Source organism: Pituophis catenifer, unplaced genomic scaffold (genome assembly GCF_029215685.1).
Source record: "Pituophis catenifer annectens isolate HBS135680 unplaced genomic scaffold, rPitCat1.0.hap2 SCAF_3, whole genome shotgun sequence".
NCBI lineage: Eukaryota > Metazoa > Chordata > Lepidosauria > Squamata > Colubridae > Pituophis > Pituophis catenifer.
The window spans coordinates 213132761-213158200 of NW_027256883.1; the positions used below are offsets into that span (position 1 = coordinate 213132761).

The following is a 25440-nucleotide window of genomic DNA, read 5'->3' on the forward strand; positions in this document are numbered from 1 at the left end:
AGGGAGAGAGGGAGGGAGAGAGGGAGGGAGGGAGAGAGAGAGGGAGAGAGAGAGGGAAAAAGAGAGAGAGAGAGGGAGGGAGAGAGAGAGGGGGGGGAGAGAGAGAGAGGGAGAGAGAGAGGGAGGGAGGGAGAGAGAGAGGGAGGGATGGAGAGAGAGAGGGAGGGAGAGAGAGAGGGAGGGATGGAGAGAGAGAGGGAGGGAGAGAGAGGGAGGGAGGGAGAGAGGGAGGGAGAGAGAGAGAGAGGGAGAAAGAGAGGGAGGAAGGGAGGGAAGGGGGATAAGCCAAGAATTTTCTGGTAGGGGGTGAAGAGCAGGAGAAATGAAGTGGGACATAAGCAAAGATGGAGAAGGATCTTCTGTCCTTGAGTTTGGCCAAATGGCACTGCTTGATGACCTCTGGCAGGGCAAACACAACCCCAGGCTCAGGGGTCCCCAGATAGGAAAATCTGGGGAACCCCTCTTGTCACTGATATGCCCTGGAGATGATGCCCTTGTTTTCAGCAGCATAATAAATCTTGGCTGCCAGTGGGCACAGAAAATCTGAATTATTTGCAATGATTTGAAAGCAAGAGGACCCGTTTCAAATGACCCAACTTTTTCAAGATCGTCCGGCACATGGGAGGGGGGGCCGCAGGGGGGGTTATTAGAGACACTAAGTCATAAGCAACGCCTCCTTCTGCAACATTTGGGGCTCTATTTCCAAAGTTGACTTGTCTTCCGTGGCTGTTAAGACTCGAGGGGTGCCCTCCTCGGTGTTCCAGAATGGCCTTGCCTGCCACAGACTTGCGTTACGTCCGCCACTTTGCAAACCGTTTGTCCCGAGGACAGCCGGTCCCAGGTGCTCTTTAAAGCAGCCACGTCGGCAGCCAACTTTGAAAACCGACGACCCATCCTCACCGCCTCGAGTTTGGATCGGAAGCAACCTCCTCAAAGACCCCAGAATCTCTCCTTTGCAAACTATTGGTCCCGAGGACAGCCAGGTGCTCTTTAAAGCAGCCGTGTCGGCAGCCAACTTTGCAAACTGGCAACCCACCCCAGAATCTCTCCTAACCCTCTGGGGTGAGGCTTGCACAGTCTCTCCGGCCACGGACTTGCTTTACGTCCGCCACTTTGCAAACTATTGGTCCCGAGGACAGCCAGGTGCTCTTTAAAGCAGCCGTGTCAGCAGCCAACTTTGCAAACTGGCAACCCACCCCAGAATCTGTCCTAACCCTCTAGGGTGAGGCTTGCATGGTCTCTCCGGCCACAAGCTTGCTTTATGTCCGCCACTTTGCAAACCATTTGTCCCGAGGACAGCCAGGTGCTCTTTAAAGCAGCCGTGTCAGCAGCCAACTTTGCAAACCGGCAACCCACCCCAGAATCTCTCCTAACTCTCCGGGATGAGGCTGCACAGTCTCTCCGGCCACTGACTTGCTTTACGTCCGCCACTTTGCAAACTGTTGGTCCCGAGGACAGCCAGGTGCTCTTTAAAGCAGCTGTGTCGGCAGCCAACTTTGCAAACTGGCAACCCACCCCAGAATCTGTCCTAACCCTCTAGGGTGAGGCTTGCACAGTCTCTCCGGCCACAAGCTTGCTTTACGTCCATCACTTTGCAAACCGTCGGTCCCGAGGACAGCCAGGTGCTCTTTAAAGCAGCCGTCTCGGCAGCCAACTTTGCAAACCGGCAACTCACCCTCTCCGTCTCGAGTTTGGATTGGAAGCAACCTCCTCAAAGACCCCCGAATCTTCCTCATCCCTCGGGGGGGTGAGTCTGGAGGGAGCAACCAAGAGCGCCAGGTTCGAAAATGGGCAAAGAGGTTGGCTGCAAACTTCCGCAGCTGGGCAGAGGGGGAGGAGGGGGCGCTGCACCAGTTGAATTAGCCCGTCTGGGCGGAATGGGGATTTGGTGGGGAAAATGTGTTTGGTATGCTAGGAAACCAGCCTCGTGTGTGATGTATTTGTGGATATGTGTGTATGTGTGTGTGTGTACGTTTGTTAGGCTATCCAAAGCTCTGCCAGGAATTACCACGTATGACTATATTTGAAAGAAGAAGAAGAAAAATCTATATATTTTTAAATACAGAACTGAACTACTGTATGCGCTCCCTTGGAGTTTAATTCCCATCGTCCTGTAACCTTTGTCTGTTTGGTGGCTGTAATAAAAAAAAATATATTGTTTGGGTCACTAGAGGACTTTATTTTTATGGGCACTCAAAAGGGGGAAATTTCTTTCTAGAAAATCAAAAATAAAATACAGATAATTCTTTACATACCACTGTCCATTTAGCGACTATTTGAAGTTACAATAGCACTAAATAAAGTGATTTAACGCCGTTTTTCCACACTCACGACCATTGTAGAATTCCCCGTGGTCACATTATCAAAATTCAGATGCTTGGCAATGAACTCATATTTATGACGGTTTTAATGTGATCCCCTTTTGCAACCTCGTGATAAGCAAAGTCAATGGAGAAGCCAGATTCACTTAACAACCGTGTGACTCACTTAACAACTGCAGTTGATTCACTTAACTACAGTGGCAAGAAAGGGGGTACAATGGGGCAAAACTCAACTATCTCGCTTAGCAACAGAAATGTTGGGCTCCATTGCGGTCGTAAGTCGATGACTACCTGTAGGATGCAGAATAACAGAGTTGGAAGGGACTTTGGAGGTTTTCTAGTCCAACCCCATGCTTGAGCAGGGAAATCTGTGCCAGGGGTGTCCAATCTTGGCCACTGGAAGACTTGTGGACTTCAACACCCAGAATTCCCCAGCCAGCATGTCTCCAAACATGGCCCCTTTTAAGACTTGTGGACTTCAACTCCCAGAATTCCCCAGCCAGGAATTCTGGGAGTTGAAGTCCACCCCTCTTAAAACAGGCTGGCTGGGGAATTCTGGGAATTGAAGTCCACACATCTTAAAGTGGCCAAGTTTAAGAAATATTGAATATGGCTAAACCATCTTGGACTGTTCCAGCAGCAGCCACTGAAAAAAATGGAATTTTCTCAGAAATCATAGCTGAGCTATAACACTGACTGTTTCCCTTCCTACTGCCGAAACAATAGCCACAAGATTGAAAAACTTTTTCTGGTGGGCCAGACGTTAACAGTAAGATTATGTCAACTTGCAAAGCATCCCTGGCCTGCTCTTGAGTTGCCATAGGCAAGGGGGATGGGAAACCGACGAAGCAGCACAGCAGCCAAAAACAGAAGCGCATTCCAGACATATCTCTCTCAAGGCTGTCTCCCAGGGTTACCCACAGCGGCCGGAGGGAGTGATCTCTACATCCGCAAAATTGCTCTGTTGGCGAATGTGATTGATGACACACCCTGGGGGGAGGGGGGGAAAGAGGGTCATGATTGGGGTGTAAATTACGTGGGGGTCAGAGTTGGCTTCACCTGGAACGTGCAGACATGAAGCTCCTAATAAATAACTGAATTTCTTTTGAAACTTGGCTCGAGGCTCGTGATTTAATTAGAGCATCCGTCGGAACCCTAACAGATTACTATTACTTTATTGATTACTGAGGCCTAGAAACTTGAATGCATGTCAAAAGATTATAGCAATATAGTTGTCCATCTTTTTCCCTCCTCTTGCTAGAATAATTCCAGAAAATTCCAGGGAAGTCCCAGACAGTCGTGCAACTCACGTCGGAGATAGAACGAAGGAGGAGAAAAAAATTATATATCGGGGACTGAATGATCCATGGATGACTTCACTAGTCCGCTGGAAAGCCTTACAAAAGAGAAGCAAAGAGACAAAAATCAGACTCAATTTAAAAAATGCAGGTACTCCTCGACTTACGACAGTTCATTTAGTGACCGTTCAGAGTTACAGCGGCACTGAAAAAAGTGACTTATGACCATGTTTCACACCTGCAACCGTTGCAGCATCCCGATGGTCCCGTGATCAAAATTCAGACCCTCGGTAACTGACTCGTATTTATGACGGTTACAGAATCCCGGGGGTCATGCAATCCTCTTTTGCGACCTTCCGACAAGCCAAGTCAATGAGGAAGCCAGTTTCGCTTAACGACCATGTTCCGGACTTAATAACTGCCATGATTCACTTAACAACTGTGGCACAAAAGGTTGTAAAATGTGGCAAAATTCACTTAACAAAATGTCTCACTTTGCAACAAAAAATTTGGGTTCAATTGTGGTCGTAAGTTGAGGACTACCTGCATCCACTGGGGTTGGTGTAAAAAAAAAGCATCACAACTGCTTTTTCCTCTTCCAGTAATACAGGCCAGTCCTTGACTTACGACCACGTGGGTGGTCGTAAGTCAGTTGTTAAGCAAGACAGTTGTTAAGTGAGTCGTGCACGCTTTTACAACCTTTTGTGCCACAGTTGTTAAGCGAATCACTCTCATTGTTAAATGAATCATGAGGTAATCCAGTTTCCCTCATTGACTTTGCTTGTCAAAAGCAAAAAAAACCCCAAACTTATGACCATTTTTCACACTTACGACCATTGCAGCCTCCCCACAGTCACATATCAAAATTCAGACACTTGGCAACTGAGTTGTATTTATGACGGTCGCCATGTCCCTGGTTCACTGTGGCAAGAAAGGGCGTAAAATGGGGGGAAATTCACCTAAGCAATGTCTCACTTAACAACAGATATTTGGGGCTCCATTGTGGTCGTAAGTCGAGGACTCGCTGTATTTATCCACAGGGCTGTTCAGCCAGTTTGATGCCTTTTGGGAGACACAGCTGTACAGGTAATCCTCAATTTACGAACGGTCACTTAGTGAACTTTCAAAGTTATGACGTACTTCCCCAGGATGACTTACGACATGATTCCAAAGTTCTGACATCTGTCGTCGTCCCTCCACTGTCATGTGAATGTATATTTCGGTGCTCAGCAACCGACCCATACGTACATCCATTTCCAGCATCACGTGGCCATGATTTGCAATGTTTTTCTTTTGCCAGAAACCATTGTTTAATTCTGGTTTCCAGCAAAAAAAAAACAAACACACCATTGTGGACAATATATTCACTTAACAACCGTAGCATTCCTTTAACAACGACCGGGTTCGCTTTATGCCCATTGCCTTCACTGACCAACTGCCACCCAAAAAAAACACCATCTCACGGTCTCATGGTGACTCACTTAACGACCTATAATTCAAAGCTCAATTATGGTCGTAAAGCGAGGACTACCTAGAGATTGTGTAAACCCTGGTCTGCTGTTCACATCCATCCCCCAACTTTTTCCTTTGGCCAATTAAATTTTGGTTTTTCGCCGATGCCCTAATAAATAAACTTCAGCTCGAGTTTATGACATCGGAAGCTTGTTTTGATCTGGAACTAGGCACCGACTGGGAGGGTGCAGGGTGCAAACTAAACTAGAATTCCCCCAAGACTCTCTTGTTCAGGCCTCGGAGACGTACTTTTTAATCATGTGCTCGTAGATCACAGCCGGGACGATAGTGAGGGTGATGATCTTCCCAGCGTTGGCGAGGATTTCGGTGATCTCCTTGTCCTTGAGAAGGGAGATGTTACAATCAGGTTATGAGGCGTTGCAAAGAGGGAGCAGAGCAGCGTTGGAGGCGTCCCCGGGGCTCTCTGAGGTGGGTGGTTTCCTTGCAAATGTTTCATGACCCAGCTAGGGAATATCATCAATGCTAGGATGAAGTGTGGAGTAGAGGAGGAGGAGGAAGAGGAGGATTTCTTGCAAACGTTTCATGACCCAGCTAGATAATATCATCAATATCCTGAAAGAAAACCACCCAGGTCAAAGAGCACCAAGGCCCCCACAGGGGTAGTCCTCGTCCTTGTCCTCCTCCTCCTCCTCCTCCTCTCCACCAACCCCACTCCCTTCTAGCACTGATGATGTTCCCTAGTTGGGTCACGAAATGTCTGCACAAAACCCACCCAGCTCAGCGACCACCAAGGACCCCTCATGTCAACCCTGAGCTACAAATACTCCCCTTTATTGGTGAGAGAAGTTTTCGCCCAGTGGAAGACTTCTGCATGTGTGTGTATAATTTATATAGGTATAGGATATGTATGTATGTATGATACATATACATATCCCTATACCTATATAAACTATACACACAAACACACGGATAGGATAGGATAGGATAGGATAGGATAGAATAGAATAGAATAGAATAGAATAGAATAGAATAGAATAGAATAGAATAGAATAGAATAGAATAGAATAGAAGCCTTGGTAGTACAAGCACCCTGTTATTAATACCAGCTGCCTACAATTACTGTAAGTTTGAATCTCGCCAGGCTCAAGGTTGACTCAGCCTTCCATCCTTTCTAAGGTAGGTAAAATGAGGACCCAGATTGTGGAGGCAATAAGCTGACTTTGTATAAAATATACAAAAGGATGAAGGCTATTGCTTAGCGCATTGTAAGCCGCCCTGAGTCTCCGGAGAAGGGCGGCATTTAAATCAAATTAAAATAATAAAAAAAAGGTTGACTCAGCCTTCCATCCTTTCTAAGGTAGGTAAAATGAGGACCCAGTTTGTGGGGGCAATAAGTTGACTTTGTATAAATATACAAAAAGGATGAAGGCCATTGCTTAACACATTGTAAGCCGCCCTGAGTCTCCGGAGAAGGGCGGCATATAAATTTTTTTTTAAAAAAAACTGCGGTCGTAAATCAAGGACTACCCTGTATTCTAGACTATAAAACGGGGTGCAAAAGGCAGCTTTAAAAAAAAACAGCCAAGTTTCTAGTCCTGAAGACCTGGAACAAGATTCAAGTCATCCAAGATTCCTCCACCAACTCAAAAGCGTCCATTGTTCTCTGTCCGATGCTCACCTTCAGGCCAATCACGTTCTGTCCGTTCACTTCACAGATGTAATGCTTGGTGAGGAGCCCGTTCCGGGCCGCAGAGCTGTCTCTGGCCAGTGAGGTGATCTGGCCCCTCTTAATGACGAAACCCACATGGCCAGTGCTGTCTTTATGCATGGTCACCGTTCGCTGGAAAGGCCTAGAGGAGGAACCAGATTAAGAGTTGGAAGGGATCTTGTGGGTCTGTGATGGCGAACCTATGGCACGCCCTCTCTGTGGGCATGCGCGCCATCGCCAGCTGCTCTTCTGGTTTCCAGCACCGGCCAGCTGGTCTTCACATGCCGGAAAACGGCCTGAAAACGGCCTGAAAACAGCCTGAAAAGGGCCTGAAAAACGGCCTGAAAACAGCCTGAAAACAGCCTGAAAACAGCCTGAAAACGGCCTGAAAACGGCCTGAAAACAGCTTGAAAACGGCCTGAAAACGGCCTGAAAACAGCCTGAAAACAGCCTGAAAACGGCCTGAAAACAGCCTGAAAACAGCCTGAAAACAGCCTGAAAACAGCTTGAAAACAGCCTGAAAAGGGCCTGAAAAGGGCCTGAAAACAGCCTGAAAACAGCCTGAAAACAGCTTGAAAACAGCCTGAAAACGGCCTGAAAACGGCCTGAAAACAGCCTGAAAACAGCCTGAAAACGGCCTGAAAACGGCCTGAAAACGGCCTGAAAACAGCCTGAAAACAGCCTGAAAACAGCTTGAAAACAGCCTGAAAAGGGCCTGAAAAACGGCCTGAAAATGGCCTGAAAACAGCCTGAAAACGGCCTGAAAACGGCCTGAAAACAGCCTGAAAACAGCCTGAAAACAGCTTGAAAACAGCCTGAAAAGGGCCTGAAAAACGGCCTGAAAATGGCCTGAAAACAGCCTGAAAAAGGCCTGAAAAACGGCCTGAAAACAGGCTGTTTTCCAGGCCATTTTCTGGCTGTTTCTTTGGGCGTTTTCAAGCCAGTTTTGGCCCAAAAAACAGCCTGAAAATGTCGTGAAAACAGCCCAAAAAACGGCTGGAAAACGGCCTGGCAAACGGCCAAAAAAATAGGCATGCACATGCTGGCCAGCTGGTCTTCAGGTTTCCGGTACTACGGCATGCACACATGCCCACACGTTCTGGTTTGGGCACTCGGTGCCGAAAAGTTTCGACATCATTGTTGAAGGTCATCTAGCCCAACCCTCTGCTCAAGCAGGAGACCCTACACCATTTCTGACAGATGGCAGTCCGGTCTTTTCTTGAAAGCCTCCAGGGATGAAGTTCCCACAACTTCCAAAGGCAACTTCTCTTCCATGGGTTGATTGTTCTCCCTGTCAGGAAATTCCTCCTTATTTCTAGGTTGAATCTCTCCTTGTTCAGTTTCCATCCATTATTCCTTCTGACTTTGGAGAATAGCTTGACCCCCTTCCTCCTCTCTGTGGCAGCCCCTCAAATATTGGAAGATGCTCTCCTGTCTCCCCTGGTCCTTCTCTTCACTAGACTAGCCAGGCCCAGTTCCTGCAACCGTTCATCGTATGTTTTAGCCTCCAGTCCCCTCATCATCTTTGTTGCTCTTCTCTGCACTCTTTCTAGAGTCTCAACATCTTTTTTTTTTATAGTATGGGGACCAAAACTGGATGCAGAATTCTAAGTGTGGTCTTACTAAGGCTTTATAGAGTGGTATTAGTACCTCACTTGATCTTGATTGTATCCCTCTGTTAATGCATTTTAGGATTGCATTGGCTTTTTTGGCTGCCGCCGGACACGGCTGGCTCCTATTTAGCTGGTTGTCCACTAAGACTCCAAGATCCCTCTCCCGGTTCCTGCTATTAAGCCTGGTTTCACCCAGTCTATATGTGGACTTTGGGGTTTTCTTGCCTAAGTGAAGGACTTTACTTTTCTCTACATTCTCTTGACTGTTGCAATCGAAATATTGGTTTTCAACAATCAACAAAATGACAAGCTTAAGAGGGAGTCAAGCTATTCTCCAAAGCCCCTGAAGGTAGGACAAGAAGCAATGGATGGAAACTAATCAAGGAGAGAAGCAACTAAGAACTAAGGAGAAATTTCCTGACCGTTAGAACAATTAACCAGTGGAACTCCTTGCCTCCAGAAGTTGTAAATGCTCCAACACTGGAAGTTTTTAAGAAGAGGTTGGACAACCATTTGTCTGAAGTGGTGTAGGGTTTCCTGCCTAAGCAGGGGGTTGGACTAGAAGACCTCCAAGGTCCCTTCAAGTCTTATTCTGTTCAGAAGAAAAGTTGTCAACGTTCTCCAGAAGACAGCATGGACTGGAATCTCATAGATGAGGAACATGGGCCCTCTGGGCACAACATAGACCTGGCTGACCACCGTCCCCAGTTCCCCAATCCTCACCTGTCCCGAACCACCATAACGATCTTCTCCGGCGAGGCCTTCTTCAGCGCCCGCTTTGCCTTGTCCATGTTCCATCCCGCGCAGTTCCTCCCATTGATCTGGAGGATCTGATCGCCAAAACGCAGCCCCGCCAGAGCCGCTGGGGAATTCGCTTTGACCAACTGCACGAAGAGCCCCTGGCGGGAGAAGAGACAACTGGTGTGGCATCTTGCCGATATGGAGGGGAGGTGTTCTGCCCCAGCTACGGACCCCAAAGAACGCAGCACACACAAACTCTATACAAAGCTTATTTTACTCAAATAACTTAGTCTTTATCATTCAAAGGCTGTTAATGAACTGTCTTAACAGCCTACCAGAATTCTAAGATAAGATAATCAGTCTTACTAGAGTTGGCAGAAAGCCCAGAAGCAATTTTGCAGACACGAAGGAGAGTGAACTAAAGTTGTTCCCTGCAAATTGCTTCAGTTAGCATTCCTCCTTAAATAGGCTAAGGGAGTGGCCAATTAGCCCCAAGCCTTACTCTCGAGGAGACCTCCTCCTGAGGAGCCACTCCTGCCTTTTGGCAGCTCTGCGCGCCCGTGCATCGAGAAGAGGCTCCTCCTCTTCTTCCTCTTCACTTGAAGGAGCTTCTGGAGGTTCTGAAGGCCCTGGCTGAATCCCCGCCTCTGGCACCACATCTTCTCCAGCCTCCTCACTGTCCAACTCGAGTGCCAGCTGCACAGACTGCTGGCGCAGCACCACACCAGCCTCCTCGCTGTCAGAATCAGCTACAATCTGCACAGGCCGCTGACGGGCCACAACAGGATGTTCCACCTTGTAAGAAACTGTTCTGACCCAGCTCTTATCTGACTAGGTGGCTCAGTGGCTAAGACACTGAGTTTGTCGATCAGAAAAGTCGGCGGTTCGAATCCCTAGTACAGGTCTCCTGGGTGAGCAGGGGGTTGGACTAAGTGACCTCCAAGTTCCCTACCAACTCTGTTACTGTTAAGCTCCCCAAACACGACAAACCCTCTGAAGCGAACTCAATAGATTCCTTTAATTAGGAGTGCTGGCAGCCCCGGCAAAAGGTTTCTCTCTTACCGCAAGCTAACAAGTCCGTCCAGCCAGAAAATGAATTGTTGTCTGCCCCATTTATTCATCCCCGCCGCCTGCCTTTTATCCCCAGAACTAGGGTGGGGCTTTGCTAGCAGCGGTGACTCTTCCGTCCCAAGAACCAGCCCATAGATTTCCACTGCTCTCCTCTCCTTGGATGTTTTTAAAAAGAGATTGGACAGCACTTTGTCTGAAATTGTTCAGGGTTGCCTGCCTAAGCAGGGCATTGGACTAGAAGATCTCCAAGTTCCCTTCCAACTCTGTTATTCTGTCTTTCTGTCTGTCCACCTTCTGCACATCCACGCGTCAGGCACTGACTGGACCCCGCTGTTCCTCCTCTTCCTCATCAGCCACCTGCAGACCTGGGGGCTGTTGAGTCTCCATCTGAGGGCTGACGGACGGTCCAGGTTCTGCCTCTGTCTCTCTCTCTCTCTGCCAGCTCCCTTCCCTCTTCCCCCTCGGAGCTCTCAGGTTGCCTTGATGCTGCCCCTTACTCCCACACTGTTGTGGCTCCGTTACCTGAGCCTGTGTCATCGGCAGGAGAGGACTCCGAGAGTGAAGGAGAGGAGTTGGCAAGGCCTCCCTCTCCAGGACCCTCCTCTCTGGCAATGCCTTCGGTGTCCGCCGAAGGGCAAGAGATAGGGCCGGGGCCAAGCACGTCCACGCAGCCACAGATGGACAGTGATGAGGGTAATGAGTCTTGGCTGGATCCATGCCAGCGTCGCAGAGATAAGCGCGCACAAAGAAGAAAAAGCGTGCCCGAGATTAGGCTGAGTCACTGGACCACACCCCACAGGGTATAAAAGGGAGCGTGGTGGCCAGTCAAACCTTGTGACGAACAAAGCTGAAAGCTTCCACGCCATTCTGCATTGCTGGACTTTTGCTATAGACTTTGCTGGATTATATTTGGACTTGAATTACTCTGTAATTATTGAGCATTTTACTTTGATGTACCAGAAGCGGAGAGAAGTTATCTCTTCCCTTCGTAAGTAATAAACTCTTGGCAGGCAGCCACGAGGTTGCTGCCAAGTTCCGTTATCATAAGGAAAAGGATTTTGTCGGCTGGTTTGATTTTTAACTCTTGGACGTCTGTTGGTGTGTGTGCGTGTGGGACGGGGACAGAACACACACCTCCTCCTCCTCTGATTCGGCTACTAGAGGGGCTGGCATCAAGGCCACAACAGAAGCCGCTTGGAGCTGTGATTTAAGCTTCTATTCTAAAAACTGGGAAACAGTGACTTCAGATTCAAGTTGTGTCTTGGGCACAAAGACAGATGGGTAGACCTTGGGGCAGTACATCCTTCCTCCCCCCACGGAAGAAGAGCCGAGGTTAGAAGAGCCGAGGTGGCGCAGGGGTTAGAGTGCTGTACTGCAGCTATTTCAGCTGGCTGCTAGTTCAGCAGATCAGCAGATCAAATCTCACCGGCTGAAGGTTGACTCAGCTTTCCATCCTTCCGAGGTGGGTAAAATGAGGACCCAGATTGTTAGGGGGCAATATGCTATTTAGTATACTGTCGATTGTTGTAAGCTGCCCAGAGTCCTCGGAGAGTGGGCGGCATAGAAATATGATTCATAAAATAAAAATGAAATAAGAAGATGACAGTGGCCCACAAGTTCTGAAAAGGTTGCCAAGAAAACAGCAGGAACGTGTCCATGTAGTTGCCAGGGATCAACTCTGGCTTGGAGGCACACAAATAAAAAAGAAATCAATCTTGTAGGCACCCCACAAGCTTCTAATTAACCACCATCTGGTCTTCAAAGGCAGTTGGATAAATTAAAGGAAGACAGCTCTATCAAGGCCTTTGAAGGTTGGGGCAGAGTGTCTTTCAACATCAGTTGTGGGCAAAGGTTCTGTCTTCCTCTTCTGGTTTGGGGTTCTCTAAGGTGGGTGTCTTAGGTGAAGAAGACTCTGGAGAAATAAAATGTTATGTTGGTGTTTCTCAACCATGGGCATATTAAGGACTTCAGCTCCCAGAATTCTCCAGTCAGCATGGGTGGACTTCAGCTCCCAGAATTCCCTAGCCAACATGGCCTTCTCCAATGAGAATACATAGTTCAGAATATATAATATATATGCTGAACCCGTGTTTCTCAACCTTAAGATGGGTGGACTTCAGCTCCCAGAATTCTCCAGCCAGCATGGGTGGACTTCAGCTCCCAGAATTCCCTAGCCAACATGGCCTTCTCCCGTGAGAATATGCTGAACCGGTATTTCTCAACCTCAAGATTGGTGGACCTCAACTTTCAGAAGTTGAAGTCCACTCATCATTTCGAAAGTTGAGGAAGATCAGTCGAGCATTTTATTTCTCCAGGATTCAGTTAAGACATCCATCTTGAAGAACCTCAAACTAGGAGAGGAAGACAGATCCAGGAGTGAAATCCAGCAGGTTCTGACAGATTCTGGAGAACCAGTAGCGGACATTTTGAGTAGTTCGGAGAACCGGCAAATGCCACCTCTGCCTGGCCCCAGAGTAGGGAGAGAATGGAGATTTTGCAGTATCCTTTCCCCAGGAGGGGAGGGAATGGGGATTTTGTAGTATCCTTCCCCTGCCACACCCACCAAGCCACACCCACCAAGCCACATCCACAGAACCGGTAGTAAAAAAAAATGGATTTCACCACTGAGACAGAGTCCTTGCCCACAGCTGGTGTTGGGAGACACACTGCCCCAATCTTTAAAGGCCTTGAGAGAGAGAGAGCGATCTTCCTTTAATTTGTCCAACTGCCTTTGATGACCAGATGGTGGCTAATTAGAAGACTGTAGGGTGCCTACAAGACTTGACTTCTGGCAATTACCTACACAAGTCCCTTCTGGATGCAACAGAGCTCTTCTCAAGTTCTTATTGGGCACCTGGAAACTTGGGGGTTGAGCAGATAACTAAAGTTAAATAAAGAGAAGACGGTTGGCAGAGATTCGTGGTATGTCTACCTTTGTCTATCAATGAGTTATTTGCAGATTGACAGTCCTAAGAAAGCTCCAGAGGGGGGTTCCTCTTGCATTTAGCCAAGAAAAGAATAGAATAGCAGAGTTGGAAGGGACCTTGGAGGTCTTCTAGTCCAACCCCCTGCTTAGGCAGGAAACCCTACACCACTTCAGACAAATGGTTATCCAATTTTTTCTTAAAAACTTCCAGTGTTGGAGCATTCACAACCGAAACTTAAACTTTTGACTCCAGCATGGATTCGACGTCAACATTGCCACCGGATTAACTCAGTAGGTCACAATTAAATAATCCCCTGTCCTTGGATCACCTCATAGGGATGAAGCATTTTATCGCTGGTTTAGCCAGCTCTCAAAGGAGATAAAACCAACTTGCAATGTCAACTCGCAAAGCATCCCTAGCCTGCTCTCAAGTTGCCGTAGGCAAGGGGAATGGGAAACCGACGAAGCAGCACGGCAGCCAAAAACAGAAGCACATTCCAGACATATCTCTCTCAAGGCTGTCTCCCAGGGTTACCCACAGCGGCCGGAGGGGAGTGATCTCTACATCCGCAAAATTGCTCTGTTGGTGAATGTGATTGATGACACACCCTGGGGGGAGGGGGGGAAACAGGGTCATGATTGGGGCGTAAATTACGTGGGGTCAGAGTTGGCTTCACCTGAAACACGCCGACATGGAGCTCCTAATAAATAACTGGATTTCTTTTGAAGCTTGGCTCGAGGCTCGTGATTTAATTAGAGCATCCGTTGGAATCCTGACATGTGGCAGATAAAACCTGCTAACTCTTATCAGTCCTATTATATCAATCCTACCTCCAGATCCACCTAAGAAGACCAGATGGAAAACGGTGGTGGTCCCAGGATGTTCTAGAAACTGTAGATTTCCTCAGATCTTAGGCTGCTTAGGAGCCCCTTTCCAAAACTGACCTTATCGATGTTCCTCAGCTTCAGTCCGGTCTTCCCACGTTCGTCCTTGCATAGGTGGATCTCACGCAAACCTGGTTTAATCTCCGCTCGACGCAGCCCTGCATCGCTTCCTGTCACGGGAGCCACCAACGGACCTTGAGCTGAGGAAGATGGACCCACGGCCTGCCAAGGAAGCCAAGTTGAAGAAGCCATGCAGAAAGAAAGAAAAGATTATTCTCCTCAGATCAAGAAGGTTTGTGAAGATCCAAGTTCAACTTCAACTCTTAGGGGTTGAATCCATCAACCTTGAAAGGGCTGGAGGCTAAAAGATAGGAAGAAGGGTTGTTGCAGGAATTGGGTATGTCTCGTTTCATGTAAAGAAGAAATCTTCAGAAATTGTGAGCGCTCCATCACTGGATGGAAACTAATCAAGGAGAGAAGCAACCTAGAACTGAAGAGAAATTTCCTGGCAGTGAGAACAATTAACCAGTGGAACAACTTGCCACCAGAAGTTCTGGGTGCTCCATCACTGGATGATTTTAAGAAGAGACTGGACAGTCACTTGAGTGAAGTGGTATATAGGTTCTCCTGTATGAGCAGATGGCTGGACTAGAAGACCTCCAATGTCCCTTCAAGCTCTATTCTATTCTAAATTGTAAGGACTAGGGATGACTTGATAGCAATGTTCCAATATCTGAGGAGTTCCCACAAAGAAGAGGGGGTCAACCTCTTCTCCAAAGGACCTGAAGGCAGGACAAGAAGCAACGGATGGAAACTAAACAAGGAGAGAAGCAACCTGGAACTAAGGAGAAATTTCCTGACAGTCAGAACAATTCATCAGTAGAACATCTTTGCTCGATGCGGACAAAACTGACCTTTTGCCCCCCAATCCCTCCCTTTCCAATCCCCAATTCTCTGCTTCTCATTGGCTATCTTCCAAGCCACTCTCCTGACTTCTTGTCTCGTCATTTCACAGGAATGTTCCCCCCCCCCCTCATTTCCACGGAGACCGAGCTTCAAAGGGATTTAGCAGGCAAAAGTTCAGGGCTTATCTCCCTTTTCTACGTCAGCACTGAGACGCTGACACTAGCTCCTTAAATTGCCAAAGGAGACCTGGTCTCACGCAGGTCTTCCCACACAACCTCAAAACCAGCCATCATCCATCAGTGAGTCACAAGCCATCTGACCCTCAAAGACCTTTCTGGTAATAGAAATGATGGTGTCCCTCTACTTAATGGAGAACATAAGAGTCAGACAATGGTTACATGTGTAGCCATGGAGACACAGAGCTCCCACCCATCACAGGTGTGAGGTGTCCTTCTTCTGAAAAAAAATAACATCTAGATTAGAAGCAGGGACATACTAAATCTTGGAAGAAGCAACCATGAATACATTGCAGGACATAGACTAATAGAGGTCTGTAGAAATTCTCAGTCATCGGGGACTTCCGGTGGCATCGCAGGCGCCGAGGACGCTCTTTTCTTGAGCGCCAGCCCCGCGATCTCGTAAAGCCGCTAGAACAGCGCAAATCAGCTGTCTAGAGGCTTGGAAACTTTCTCCCCGGGAAAAGGGGAGGAAGAGAGCAGACGGGCGTAGGTAGAGCTCCCTACAGGGAAAATTGTTGTAATGATTGTTAAAACTTTTTAAATAAAAAAAAAAGAAAGAAAGAAATTCTCAGTCATCCAGGTCATGGTTGTCCCAAATTTGTTTTTTTTCAGGAGGCAAAATGGACTTTCTTGTTTTTTCTTTGAAGTCGTTTCGCTTCTCATCCAAGAAGCTTCTTCAGCTCTGACCGGATGGAGGGGAATGGAAGGATTGATACTCCTTGCAGACAGTTGGTCATTTGCATCCTTTTAGAGGGTCGTTGAGGCCACTTGGAGGTTTATCTGTGTCCTCAGCGTCACCTGAGTGGTGCAAACGGTTCCTGTAGTCTGCAATTGTTTTTTCTGCAAATCATACTCCCTCACCATTCAAAGCAATCTAAAAGGATGCAAATGACTGGAATATAAATCCTTCCCTTTCCCACCATCCTGTCAGAGCTGAAGAAGCTTCTTGGATGAGAAGTGAAATGTCTTCAAAAGAAAAAACAGGAAAGTCCAGTTGCCTCCTGAAAAAGCGTCTTTGGGATAGAACAATAGAGTTAGAAGGGACCTTGGAGGTCTTCTAGTCCAACCCCGCTATACTTTTCTCAATAAATGGAGTTAAGGATTACTCTTATGAAGAGATTTAACCTGAAGCAGTTCTGACAAGGAGTCCTTATGCCATTCTGGTCAAATGGCTGTCCAACCTCTTCTTGAAATGCTCCAGTGATGGAGCAACCACAATTTCTGCAGGCAGGTCCTTCCCACTGATTAATGGTTCTCCCTGTCAGGAAATTTCTCCTTAGTTCTAAGTTGCTTCTCTCCTTGATAAGTTTCCATCCGTTGCTTCTCGTCCTGCCCTCAGGTGCTTTGGAGAATAGCTTGACTCCCTCTTCTTTGTGGCAGCCCCTGAGATATTGGAAGACTCCTCTCATGTCTCCCCTGGTCTAGAGTCTCCACATCTTTTTTACATCGTGGCGACCAAAACTGGATGCAATATTCCAAGTGTGGCCTTACCAAGGCCTTATAAAGTGGTATTAACACTTCACGTGATCTTGATTCTATCCCTCCGTTGATGCAGCCCAGGATTGCATTGGCTTTTTTGGCAGCTGCTGCACACGGCTGGCTCATATTTAAGCGATTGTCCTCCACTAGGACTGCAAGATCCTTCTTCTAGGTTAGTTACAAGCTATCATCTCCTGTGTGGACATGAGTTTATGTGGGGGAAAAGGCGTATGGAATCTCCGCCACAGCTGCGTTCCAAAATGCTTACAGAATTGCCTGTCGGAACGAGACCCAAATTCTTCTGGATCTCTTCACTGGAAAGGGAGAGGCCCATGTAATCGTTCAGATCGGCAAGATTTGGGTACAAAACCGGCGGCACTGGGGAAAAAAAAAAAGGAAGAAATAACTATTTATTCAAAGGATTGGCCGGTTGGTACATTTTGGTCTTGGCTCAGACAAAGCTTGCTAGAGCCAGTGATGGGATTCAGCCGGTTCGGGCCAGTTCGGGCGAATCAGTTGTTAAATTGCTGGCTGGCCCTGCCCACTCGCCCGTTCCAGGAGTTCTCACATGCCCCATTTTGGCTCCCAGATAAGTGCAGGGAGGTCTACTAGGCCCAAAATGGGGCACAGGGTGCAGCACGCCCCCCTGCACCCCGTATTTGCTCCCAGGAGGCTGCATTGAGGCCTACTAGGCCCAAAATGGGGCACAGCATGGCCTCCCGCATCCTGTATTTGCTCCCAGGAGGCTGCAGAGAGGCCTACTAGGCCCAAAACGGAGCGCAGGGGGGTGCCCCCCCTCAGCCCGTTTTTGCTCCCAGGGGGGTGTAGGAGGCCGAGTGCTGCCTGTCACAGACCCCTGACCACGCCCATCATGACCACGCCCACCCAGCTGGTCATTAGGGCAGAGAACCGGTTGTTAAATTATTTGAATCCCACCACTGGGCTCCACTGGGCTGTCGTCATTTGGTTCTCCATAGAAGAGCTTGTTTTGATGATGACCCAAAAGATTGGATGATGTTTGGAGTACATTACCATCTGCTTTGGGTGGCTCCGGCATCTCACTCGCAGTAGGGGCAGGAGCTGGAGCTATGGGCTGTGGTCCTACAGTATTCTCCTGGGCCTATAATGATAAAAAGGAGAAGACATGAGGCACATAACTCCCTAGTTCAAAAGAGAAGATAATACGACCGTTTCATCTCTAAAAGACATTCCTTTTATTTTTTTAATATACCGTATTTTTTGGAGTATAAGACGCACCTACCTTTTTTGGTGAGGAAAAGAAGAAAAAGAAATCTCCCTCTGCCTCTGAGCCATTTTGCCTCGTTGCAGCAAACAGCCTGCTTTACTTTCAGTTTCGTTTTCAGCATAGCTTGATTAGCGCAAGGAAAAAAAAATCTGCTCCAGCAATTTATCTCTTTGCAGCAAGCAGCAGAGCCCTGTGCAAAACAGCTGAAAGCAAATCAGCTGAGAGTCGGGAGGCCGATCCAATCAACTTGTGCTAATTAGGCTGTGCTGAAGCTGAAAGGAGCTGTTTTTTCTTGCTGTTTGCTGCAAGGAGGTAACTGCTGGGAGGCAGAGGCCAAAGGGCCAGTGGGTGGGCGGGGCTACATTTGGTGAATAAGACGCACCTAAATTTTCACCCCCTTTTAGGGGGGGAAAGGGTGCATCTTATACTCTGAAAAATACGGTATTTTTTATTTTTTAATTTAAACATTTCATCTTCCATTAAACCAGGTGTCGTCTGAGTACAAATATCTGTGCAATAAAAATTAACAGTATTCATTACATTGATATTGATTCTCTAATCTTACAATAATAATAATAAGCATAATGAATCTATTCATTTCGCCCTCTTAACTTATCTTCTAATAAGAGTATAATAGTAATATTAAACACAATGGTCTTATCAGACATATTAGTCAAAATCATCATATTATTTACATCTTTGTTTTAACATTTTTTCTATATTTCACTAATCTCCATTTAGGGATGCGATGGCTCGGTGGCTAAGACGCTGAGCTTGTCAATCAAAAGGTCGGCAGTTCAGCGGTTCGAATCCCTAGTGCCGCGTAACGGGGTGAGCTCCCGTTACTTGTCCCAGCTTCTGCCAACCTAGCAGTTCGAAAGCAAGTAAAAAATGCAAGTAGAAAAATAGGGACCACCTTGGTGGGAAGGTAACAGCGTTCCGTGCGCCTTTGGCGTTGAGTCATGCCAGCCACATGACCACGGAGACGTCTTCAGACAGTCCTTGCTGGCTCTTCGGCTTTGAAACGGAGATGAGCACTGCCCCCTAGAGTCGGGAACGACTAGCACATATGTGCGAGGGGAACCTTTATCTTTAATCTCCATTTATTTCTAGTTTCTGTTTTTGTTCTCCAACCATCCATAAAATAGCTCCCATGTCATATAATATTCAGTTTGTTCTTTCTCCTGTATAGCCAACGTTAATCTATTCATTTCTGCACATTCTAATATTTTCCTAATCACATTCTCCTCCGTAGGGACTTCATCACTCTTCCAGTTTTGTGCAAATACAATTCTAGCCACAGTTAATACATGTATAATTAAATATGCATTCCCTTTACTATAGGTTTCGGGCAAAATCCCCAACAAAAAATATTTCTGGTTTTAAGTCAATATGCTGCTATGTAAATTTTTCCAACCACCTTTGTATTTTTGTCTAATATTTTTTTGCTTCTACACATTTCCACCCCATATGATAGTATGTCTCAGGTATCAAGGACATTCCTTGTTTGTTATCACCTTGAAGGATCATATGACCTTCTGGGAGTTGAAGTCCACACCTCTTTAAAGTTGCCAAGTTTGAGAAATACTATTCTACAAAGAGATTGTTGCACCATGGACAGATCTTATAGTCAAGAAGTTGTTTTTTTTCCGCCCTAATATTAAATGATTTTTGAAAAGGTACAACTTCTGTCCGTGAACTCTGCTTTACTTCTACAGCAGGAATAAAACATGAAAATAGGAATCAGCCACAACAATGCCCAATGTTATTTTAGAAGAGTGTATCATTCTAAATCATGAGAGATCAATCCAGACAGACCAGGGTTGGGGTTTGATCAAGGGTGAAATCCAACAGGTTCTCACAGGTTCTGGAGAACCGGTAGCAGAAATTTTGAGCAGTTTGGAGAACCAGCAAATACCATGTCAGCATTCTGATGCTGCCATAAAAAGACGAGGCTTGACTTTTCACCTACTTATTTTCTCTGTAGATAATATCCCCTAGGAGATGGGATGGGAGGGGGACATTCCTGTGGGGTGAGGTCAGAAGCTGGGGAGACTGGCTTGGAAGATGGCCAATGAGAAGATGAGAATTGGGGAACGGAAAGGAAAGGGTTTGGGGGTCAGAGGGTTAGTTTCGGCTACGACGAAGTCGGGGCCAGATCTGTCGTACTCAATAAATGGAATATTTCAGCAAAGATTAATTGTTTGGAAGTGCAATTTATCTGAGATGACATCGAAACCTGACATACCACCTCTGGCTGGCCCCAGAGTGGGATGGAAACGGAGATTTTGCAATATCCTTCCCCCAGGAGTGGAGAGGGAATGGAGATCTTGCAGTATCCTTCCCCTGGAGTGGGATGGGAATGGAGATTTTGCAGTATCCTTCCCCTGCCATGCTCACCAAGCCATGCCCACCAAGCCACGCCTACAGAACCGGTAGTCAAAAAAATTTGGATTTCACCACTGGGTTCGATGCTCAAATTTAGACACCTTTGAAGCAGGAATAGAGAAAAACCAAGGTGATCCGAGATCTGAAGACGAAATTTTCTGGAGAAGCATGTTTGAGTCGTAAGAAAAATGATTTGAGCTCCTGATTCCCAAAGCAGGAGATACATCTAATTGGGTATTGGTTTCCTAATTGGCTTCCATAAATAGTCCTTGAAGTTCTTCTTGGGATTGCATCCAACGTTAAAGGGTGAGAGGTATAAGAGAGAAACAGAGTTGGAAGGGACCTTTGGAAGTCTTCTAGTCCAACCCACTGCTCCGGCAGGAGACCCTATACCAAGTCAGCCAAATGCTCTTCTTGGAAGCCTCCAGTGATGGAGCACCTACAATTTCTGACGCCAAGCTGAAATGGTGTAGAGTTTCCTGCCTAAGCAGGGGGTTGGACTAGAAGACCTCCAAGGTCCCTTCCAACTCTGTTATTCCATTCTAATTGTTCTCACTGTTAAGAAGTTTCTCCTTAATCCCAGGCTGGATCTCCCTCTGACTTCAACTCCCCAACCAGCATGCCTTTAGATGCCTGGGAAGGGGTCCCAGCATGCCTGGGAAGGGGTCCCAGCCCACTCCCAAGGCAGGAGGCCCTATATCAGTGTTTCTCAACCTTGGTAGCTTGAAGATGGGTGGACGTCAACTCCCAGAATCCCCCAGCCAGCGCTGCTGGCTGGGGGATTCTGGGAGTTGACGTCCACCCATCTTCAAGCTACCAAGGTTGAGAAACACTGCCCTATATCATTCCATCCAGACAAATTTTATTTTTATTTATTTATATTTGAATTTATATACTGCCCTTCTCCTCCTAGGGACTTCAAAATCTCTAGCAATGAAGCACCCACATCTTCTGGAGACAAGCCATTCCTTTGATTATAAAGGTTAGGAAAAACTTTCCAACTGTTGGCAAGATCTCAACCATCCAGTCCTGGGTGTTGCCATCTAGCCGAATATCGGATGACAAAGGTTGGAGAACCAGAAAAGTCACTAAAATTATTGCATTGCATTCTTCTTGGCAACGATGGGAAGGCTTCCCACTCCCAGTGGGTTGGCCGGATAAGGCTTATCTTTCGCCTTGGCGTTTCCAGCCTAGGAAACCCACAGGAGACGCTCCAAATATTTTGGATTGAGCTCCCATCATCCCCGGCCCAAGGAGTCCTTAAGGCTTGGGAATGATGGGAAGGAAACAAGGAGCCTGGATAGCTCAACAGACGAAAAGCCTGTTATTAACATTCAGCTGCCTGCAATTATTGCAAGTTCGAATCTCACCCGGCTCAAGGTTGACTCAGCCTTCCATCCTTTCTGAGGTAGGTAAATTGAGAACCCAGTTTGTAGGGGCAATAAGCTGACATTGTATAAATATACAAAAGTATGAAGGCTATTGCTGAGCGCATTGTAAGCCGCCCTGAGTCTCCGGAGAAGGGCGGCATATAAATCAAATTTAAAAAAAAAAAAATGATTTGGAGTCCTAAGGTTGATTGAGGAAGGATTGATGGATCAGATGGGAGAAATAAAAGAGATTTAATGGTGACCCATTAATAGGGGAGAGGTTGGCATTTCAGCCCCTTTTTGGAAATTCCCATTTTTCAGCCGCCCTTGTTTAAAATGAAACTATCAATTGTGGTTTCAAACATTAATTAATTTAAATTAATTTAAAACATTCGTTATTTTTGCTCTACAGGTCGTCCTCAACAGACGACCGCAATTGAGTCCCCAAATTTATGTCGCTAAGCGAGACAGTTGTTACAGGGGTTTTGCCCCATTTTACGACCTTTCCTGCCTCAGTTGTTAAGTGAATTGCTGTCGTTGTTAAGTGAGTCACGCCATCGTTCAGTGAATCTGGCTTCCCCCCATTGACTTTAATTTAATTTAATTTAATTTATCGCATTTCTATGCTGCCCGAGGGACTCTGGGCACCTGCTTGTCAGAAGGTCGCAGAAGGGGATCACATGACCCCGGGACATTGCAACCGTCATAAATATGAGTTCAGTTGCGAAATGTCTCAATTTTGATCACCTGATCCTGAGGATGGTGCAACGTGTGAAAAACGGTCCTTTTTTCAGCGCCGTAACTTTGAATGGTCACTAAACGAACTGTTGTAAATCCAGAACTACCTCTATCTGTTGAAAGTGATTAGAACATTAGTTATAATTTAATTAAATTATATTTTTGCTCTAGTTGAGTAATACAAGTAATTCTCAATTAACAAGTATTAGTCATTATTCCAAGTTGCAACGGCACTGAAAAAAGCGACTTACGACCGATCCTCACACTTATGACCGTTGCAGCATCCCCACAGTCACGTGATCAAAATTCAAGGAAACCTTAGAAACCAGCATATGTTTATGGCAATTGCAGTGTCCCACGGTCCTGTGATCGCTTGTGACCATCCCAGCTGACCTCTGACAAGCCAAGTCACTGCAAAAAGCCAGATTCCCACTTAATGACCGCCTGGTTCATTTAACGGCAGGAATTCGCTCAACAACCGTGGCACAAGAAAAAAATTGGGCGTGACTCACTTAACAACCGCCTTGCTGAGCAACAGAAATTCTGGTCCTAATTGTGGTCATAAGTCGAGGACTACCTGTGGTTGGCACTAGGGGTGAAATGCTCCCGGTTCGGACCGGATCACCCGATCTGGTAGCGATGGAGGTGGGTGGTTTGGAGAACCGGTAGCAAAAATCCCTGCCCCCCCCTCCATGCCCAGCTGAGCCGCACAATCATCAGAGGCTTTTTTTTTACTTTTAAAAGCATTTTTTCTACAACCCCTTCAGCCGAAAAAATGCTTTTAAAAGTTAAAAAAAAAGCCTCTGATGATTGCGCGGCTCAGCTGGGATCGTCAAAGGCTTTTAAAAGAAACCCCCCCTTTTTTTTTCTTTTAAATGCCTCTGACGATCCAAGCTGAGTTGCCTGATTGGCAGAGGTTTTTTTAAAAAAGCCTCTGCCGATCAGGCAACTCAGCTTGGATCGTCAGAGGCATTTAAAAAAAAAAAGCCTCTGCCGATCAGGCAACTCAGCTTAGATCATCAGAGGCATTTAAAAAAAAAAAGCCTCTGCCAATCAGGCAACTCAGCTGGGATCGTCAGAGGCATTTAAAAGAAACAAAGCCTCTGACGATCAGGCAACTCAGCTTGGATCGTCAGAGGCTTTTAAAGGAAAAAAAGCCTCTGCCGATCAGGCAACTCAGCTTGGATCGTCAGAGGCATTTAAAAGAAAAAAAGCCTCTGCCGATCAGGCAACTCAGCTTGGATCGTCAGAGGCATTTAAAAGAAAAAAAGCCTCTGACGATCAGGCAACTCAGCTTGGATCGTCAGAGGCATTTAAAAGAAAAAAAGCCTCTGACGATCAGGCAACTCAGCTTGGATTGTCAGAGGCATTTAAAAGAAAAAAAGCCTCTGCCGATCAGGCAACTCAGTTTGGATCGTCAGAGGCATTTGAAAGAAAAAAAGCCTCTGCCGATCAGGCAACTCAGCTTGGATCGTCAGAGGCTTTTAAAAGAAAAAAAGCCTCTGCCGATCAGGCTACTCAGCTTAGATCATCAGAGGCATTTAAAAGAAAAAAAGCCTCTGACGATCAGGCAACTCAGCTTGGATTGTCAGAGGCATTTAAAAGAAAAAAAGCCTCTGCCGATCAGGCAACTCAGTTTGGATCGTCAGAGGCATTTGAAAGAAAAAAAGCCTCTGACGATCAGGCAACTCAGCTTGGATCGTCAGAGGCTTTTAAAAGAAAAAAAGCCTCTGCCGATCAGGCTACTCAGCTTAGATCATCAGAGGCATTTAAAAGAAAAAAAGCCTCTGCTGATCAGGCTACTCAGCTTGGATCATCAGAGGCATTTAAAAGAAAAAAAGCCTCTGCCAATCAGGCTACTCAGCTTAGATCATCAGAGGCATTTAAAAGAAAAAAAGCCTCTGCTGATCAGGCAACTCAGCTTGGATCGTCAGAGGCATTTAAAAGAAAAAAAGCCTCTGCCGATCAGGCAACTCAGCTGGGATCGTCAGAGGCATTTAAAAGAAAAAAAGCCTCTGCTGATCAGGCAACTCAACTGGGATTGTCAGAGGCATTTAAAAGAAAAAAAGCCTCTGCCGATCAGGCAACTCAGCTGGGATTGTCAGAGGCTTTTAAAAGAAAAAAAGCCTCTGCTGATGCCTCTGCCGATCAGGCAACTCAGCTGGGATCGTCAGAGGCATTTAAAAGAAAAAAAGCCTCTGCCGATCAGGCAACTCAGCTTGGATCGTCAGTGCCTTTTGAAAGCATTTTTTTACAACCTCTTCGCCCGCCCAGTCACATTACCCCCCGCCCCACCAAGCCATGCCCACAGAACCGGTAGTACCAAACTTTAGATTTCACCACCACCTCTTAAGACCCAGAACAGAATCTGTCTATCATTTTGTCTCTTCCATTGTCCCTACTCCAAGCGGTGGCTTCCGCAGAGAGGAGAAGAAAGCAGTTCGCACCGTCAACATGTGATAAATCTTCATATCTTCCAGCGTCGGGTACAAGGTTGACATGGCGGAGGCCGAGTCTCCGAAGAAAACCAACTGGAAAGGCGCAGGGGACACGGTCAAGGCCGAATTGTCCTAAATCGTCCAGCTTCTTTCCAGAGAAGATGTCCTTTGTGGCTCAGCTCCTCCTGTTTGCTTGTAAGCAAACCCTTCAATTAAAAACAACCCAAATTAATGAAGTGTGTTTAAATCCGATTCGTGTAAAATAAGTTAAACATTCCGCGGCCAACGTTTTTCAATGCCCCCCGTTTTTTTTCTTATCTACAAATTCTAAATTTTGCTCCTTTTTAAAAATCTTTTCTGGCCAAGATTTCTTCACCTTGCAAATTACAGACAGTCCTCGACTTACGACAGTTGGTCCAGTGACCGTTTAAAGTTACAACGGGGCTGAAAAAAAGTGACCTAGGGCCATTTGTTCACACTTACGACGCCACCGTCATGTGAAAATGAAGATACTTGGCCCCTGGTTCATATTTATGACGGTTGCAGTGTCCTGGGGTCATGTGATCCCCTTTTACGACCTTCTGACGAGCAAAGCGAATG

At 46.6% G+C, this 25440-nt stretch overlaps 1 protein-coding gene across 1 annotated transcript; it reads right to left on the reverse strand.

The window, feature by feature from the left end:
• Window positions 1-3258: 3258 nt before the first annotated feature.
• On the reverse strand, window positions 3259-24917 carry SDCBP2 (syndecan binding protein 2). Its single transcript, XM_070940263.1, has 8 exons — window positions 24850-24917; window positions 17693-17780; window positions 16929-17038; window positions 14097-14258; window positions 9137-9312; window positions 6771-6942; window positions 5381-5472; window positions 3259-3717 (listed from the first exon to the last, which is right to left on the reverse strand). Exons 1-8 carry the CDS (start codon window positions 24901-24903, stop codon window positions 3663-3665), a joined length of 909 nt encoding a protein of 302 aa, XP_070796364.1. The 5' UTR covers window positions 24904-24917; the 3' UTR covers window positions 3259-3662.
• Between the last annotated feature and the right edge of the window lie 523 nt (window positions 24918-25440).

Excerpts from the sequence above, each read along its gene's own strand:
- SDCBP2 (XM_070940263.1), bottom strand. The coding sequence starts at position 24,903 with ATGTCAACCTTGTACCCGACGCTGGAAGATATGAAGATTTATCACATG. Across the intron at positions 17,781-24,849 it reads AGATTTATCACATGTTGACG|GCCCAGGAGAATACTGTAGG; the intron begins GTGCGAACTGCT and ends TTATCATTATAG. Across the intron at positions 14,259-16,928 it reads TCGTTCCGACAGGCAATTCT|GCCGTGGGTCCATCTTCCTC; the intron begins GTAAGCATTTTG and ends CTTCCTTGGCAG.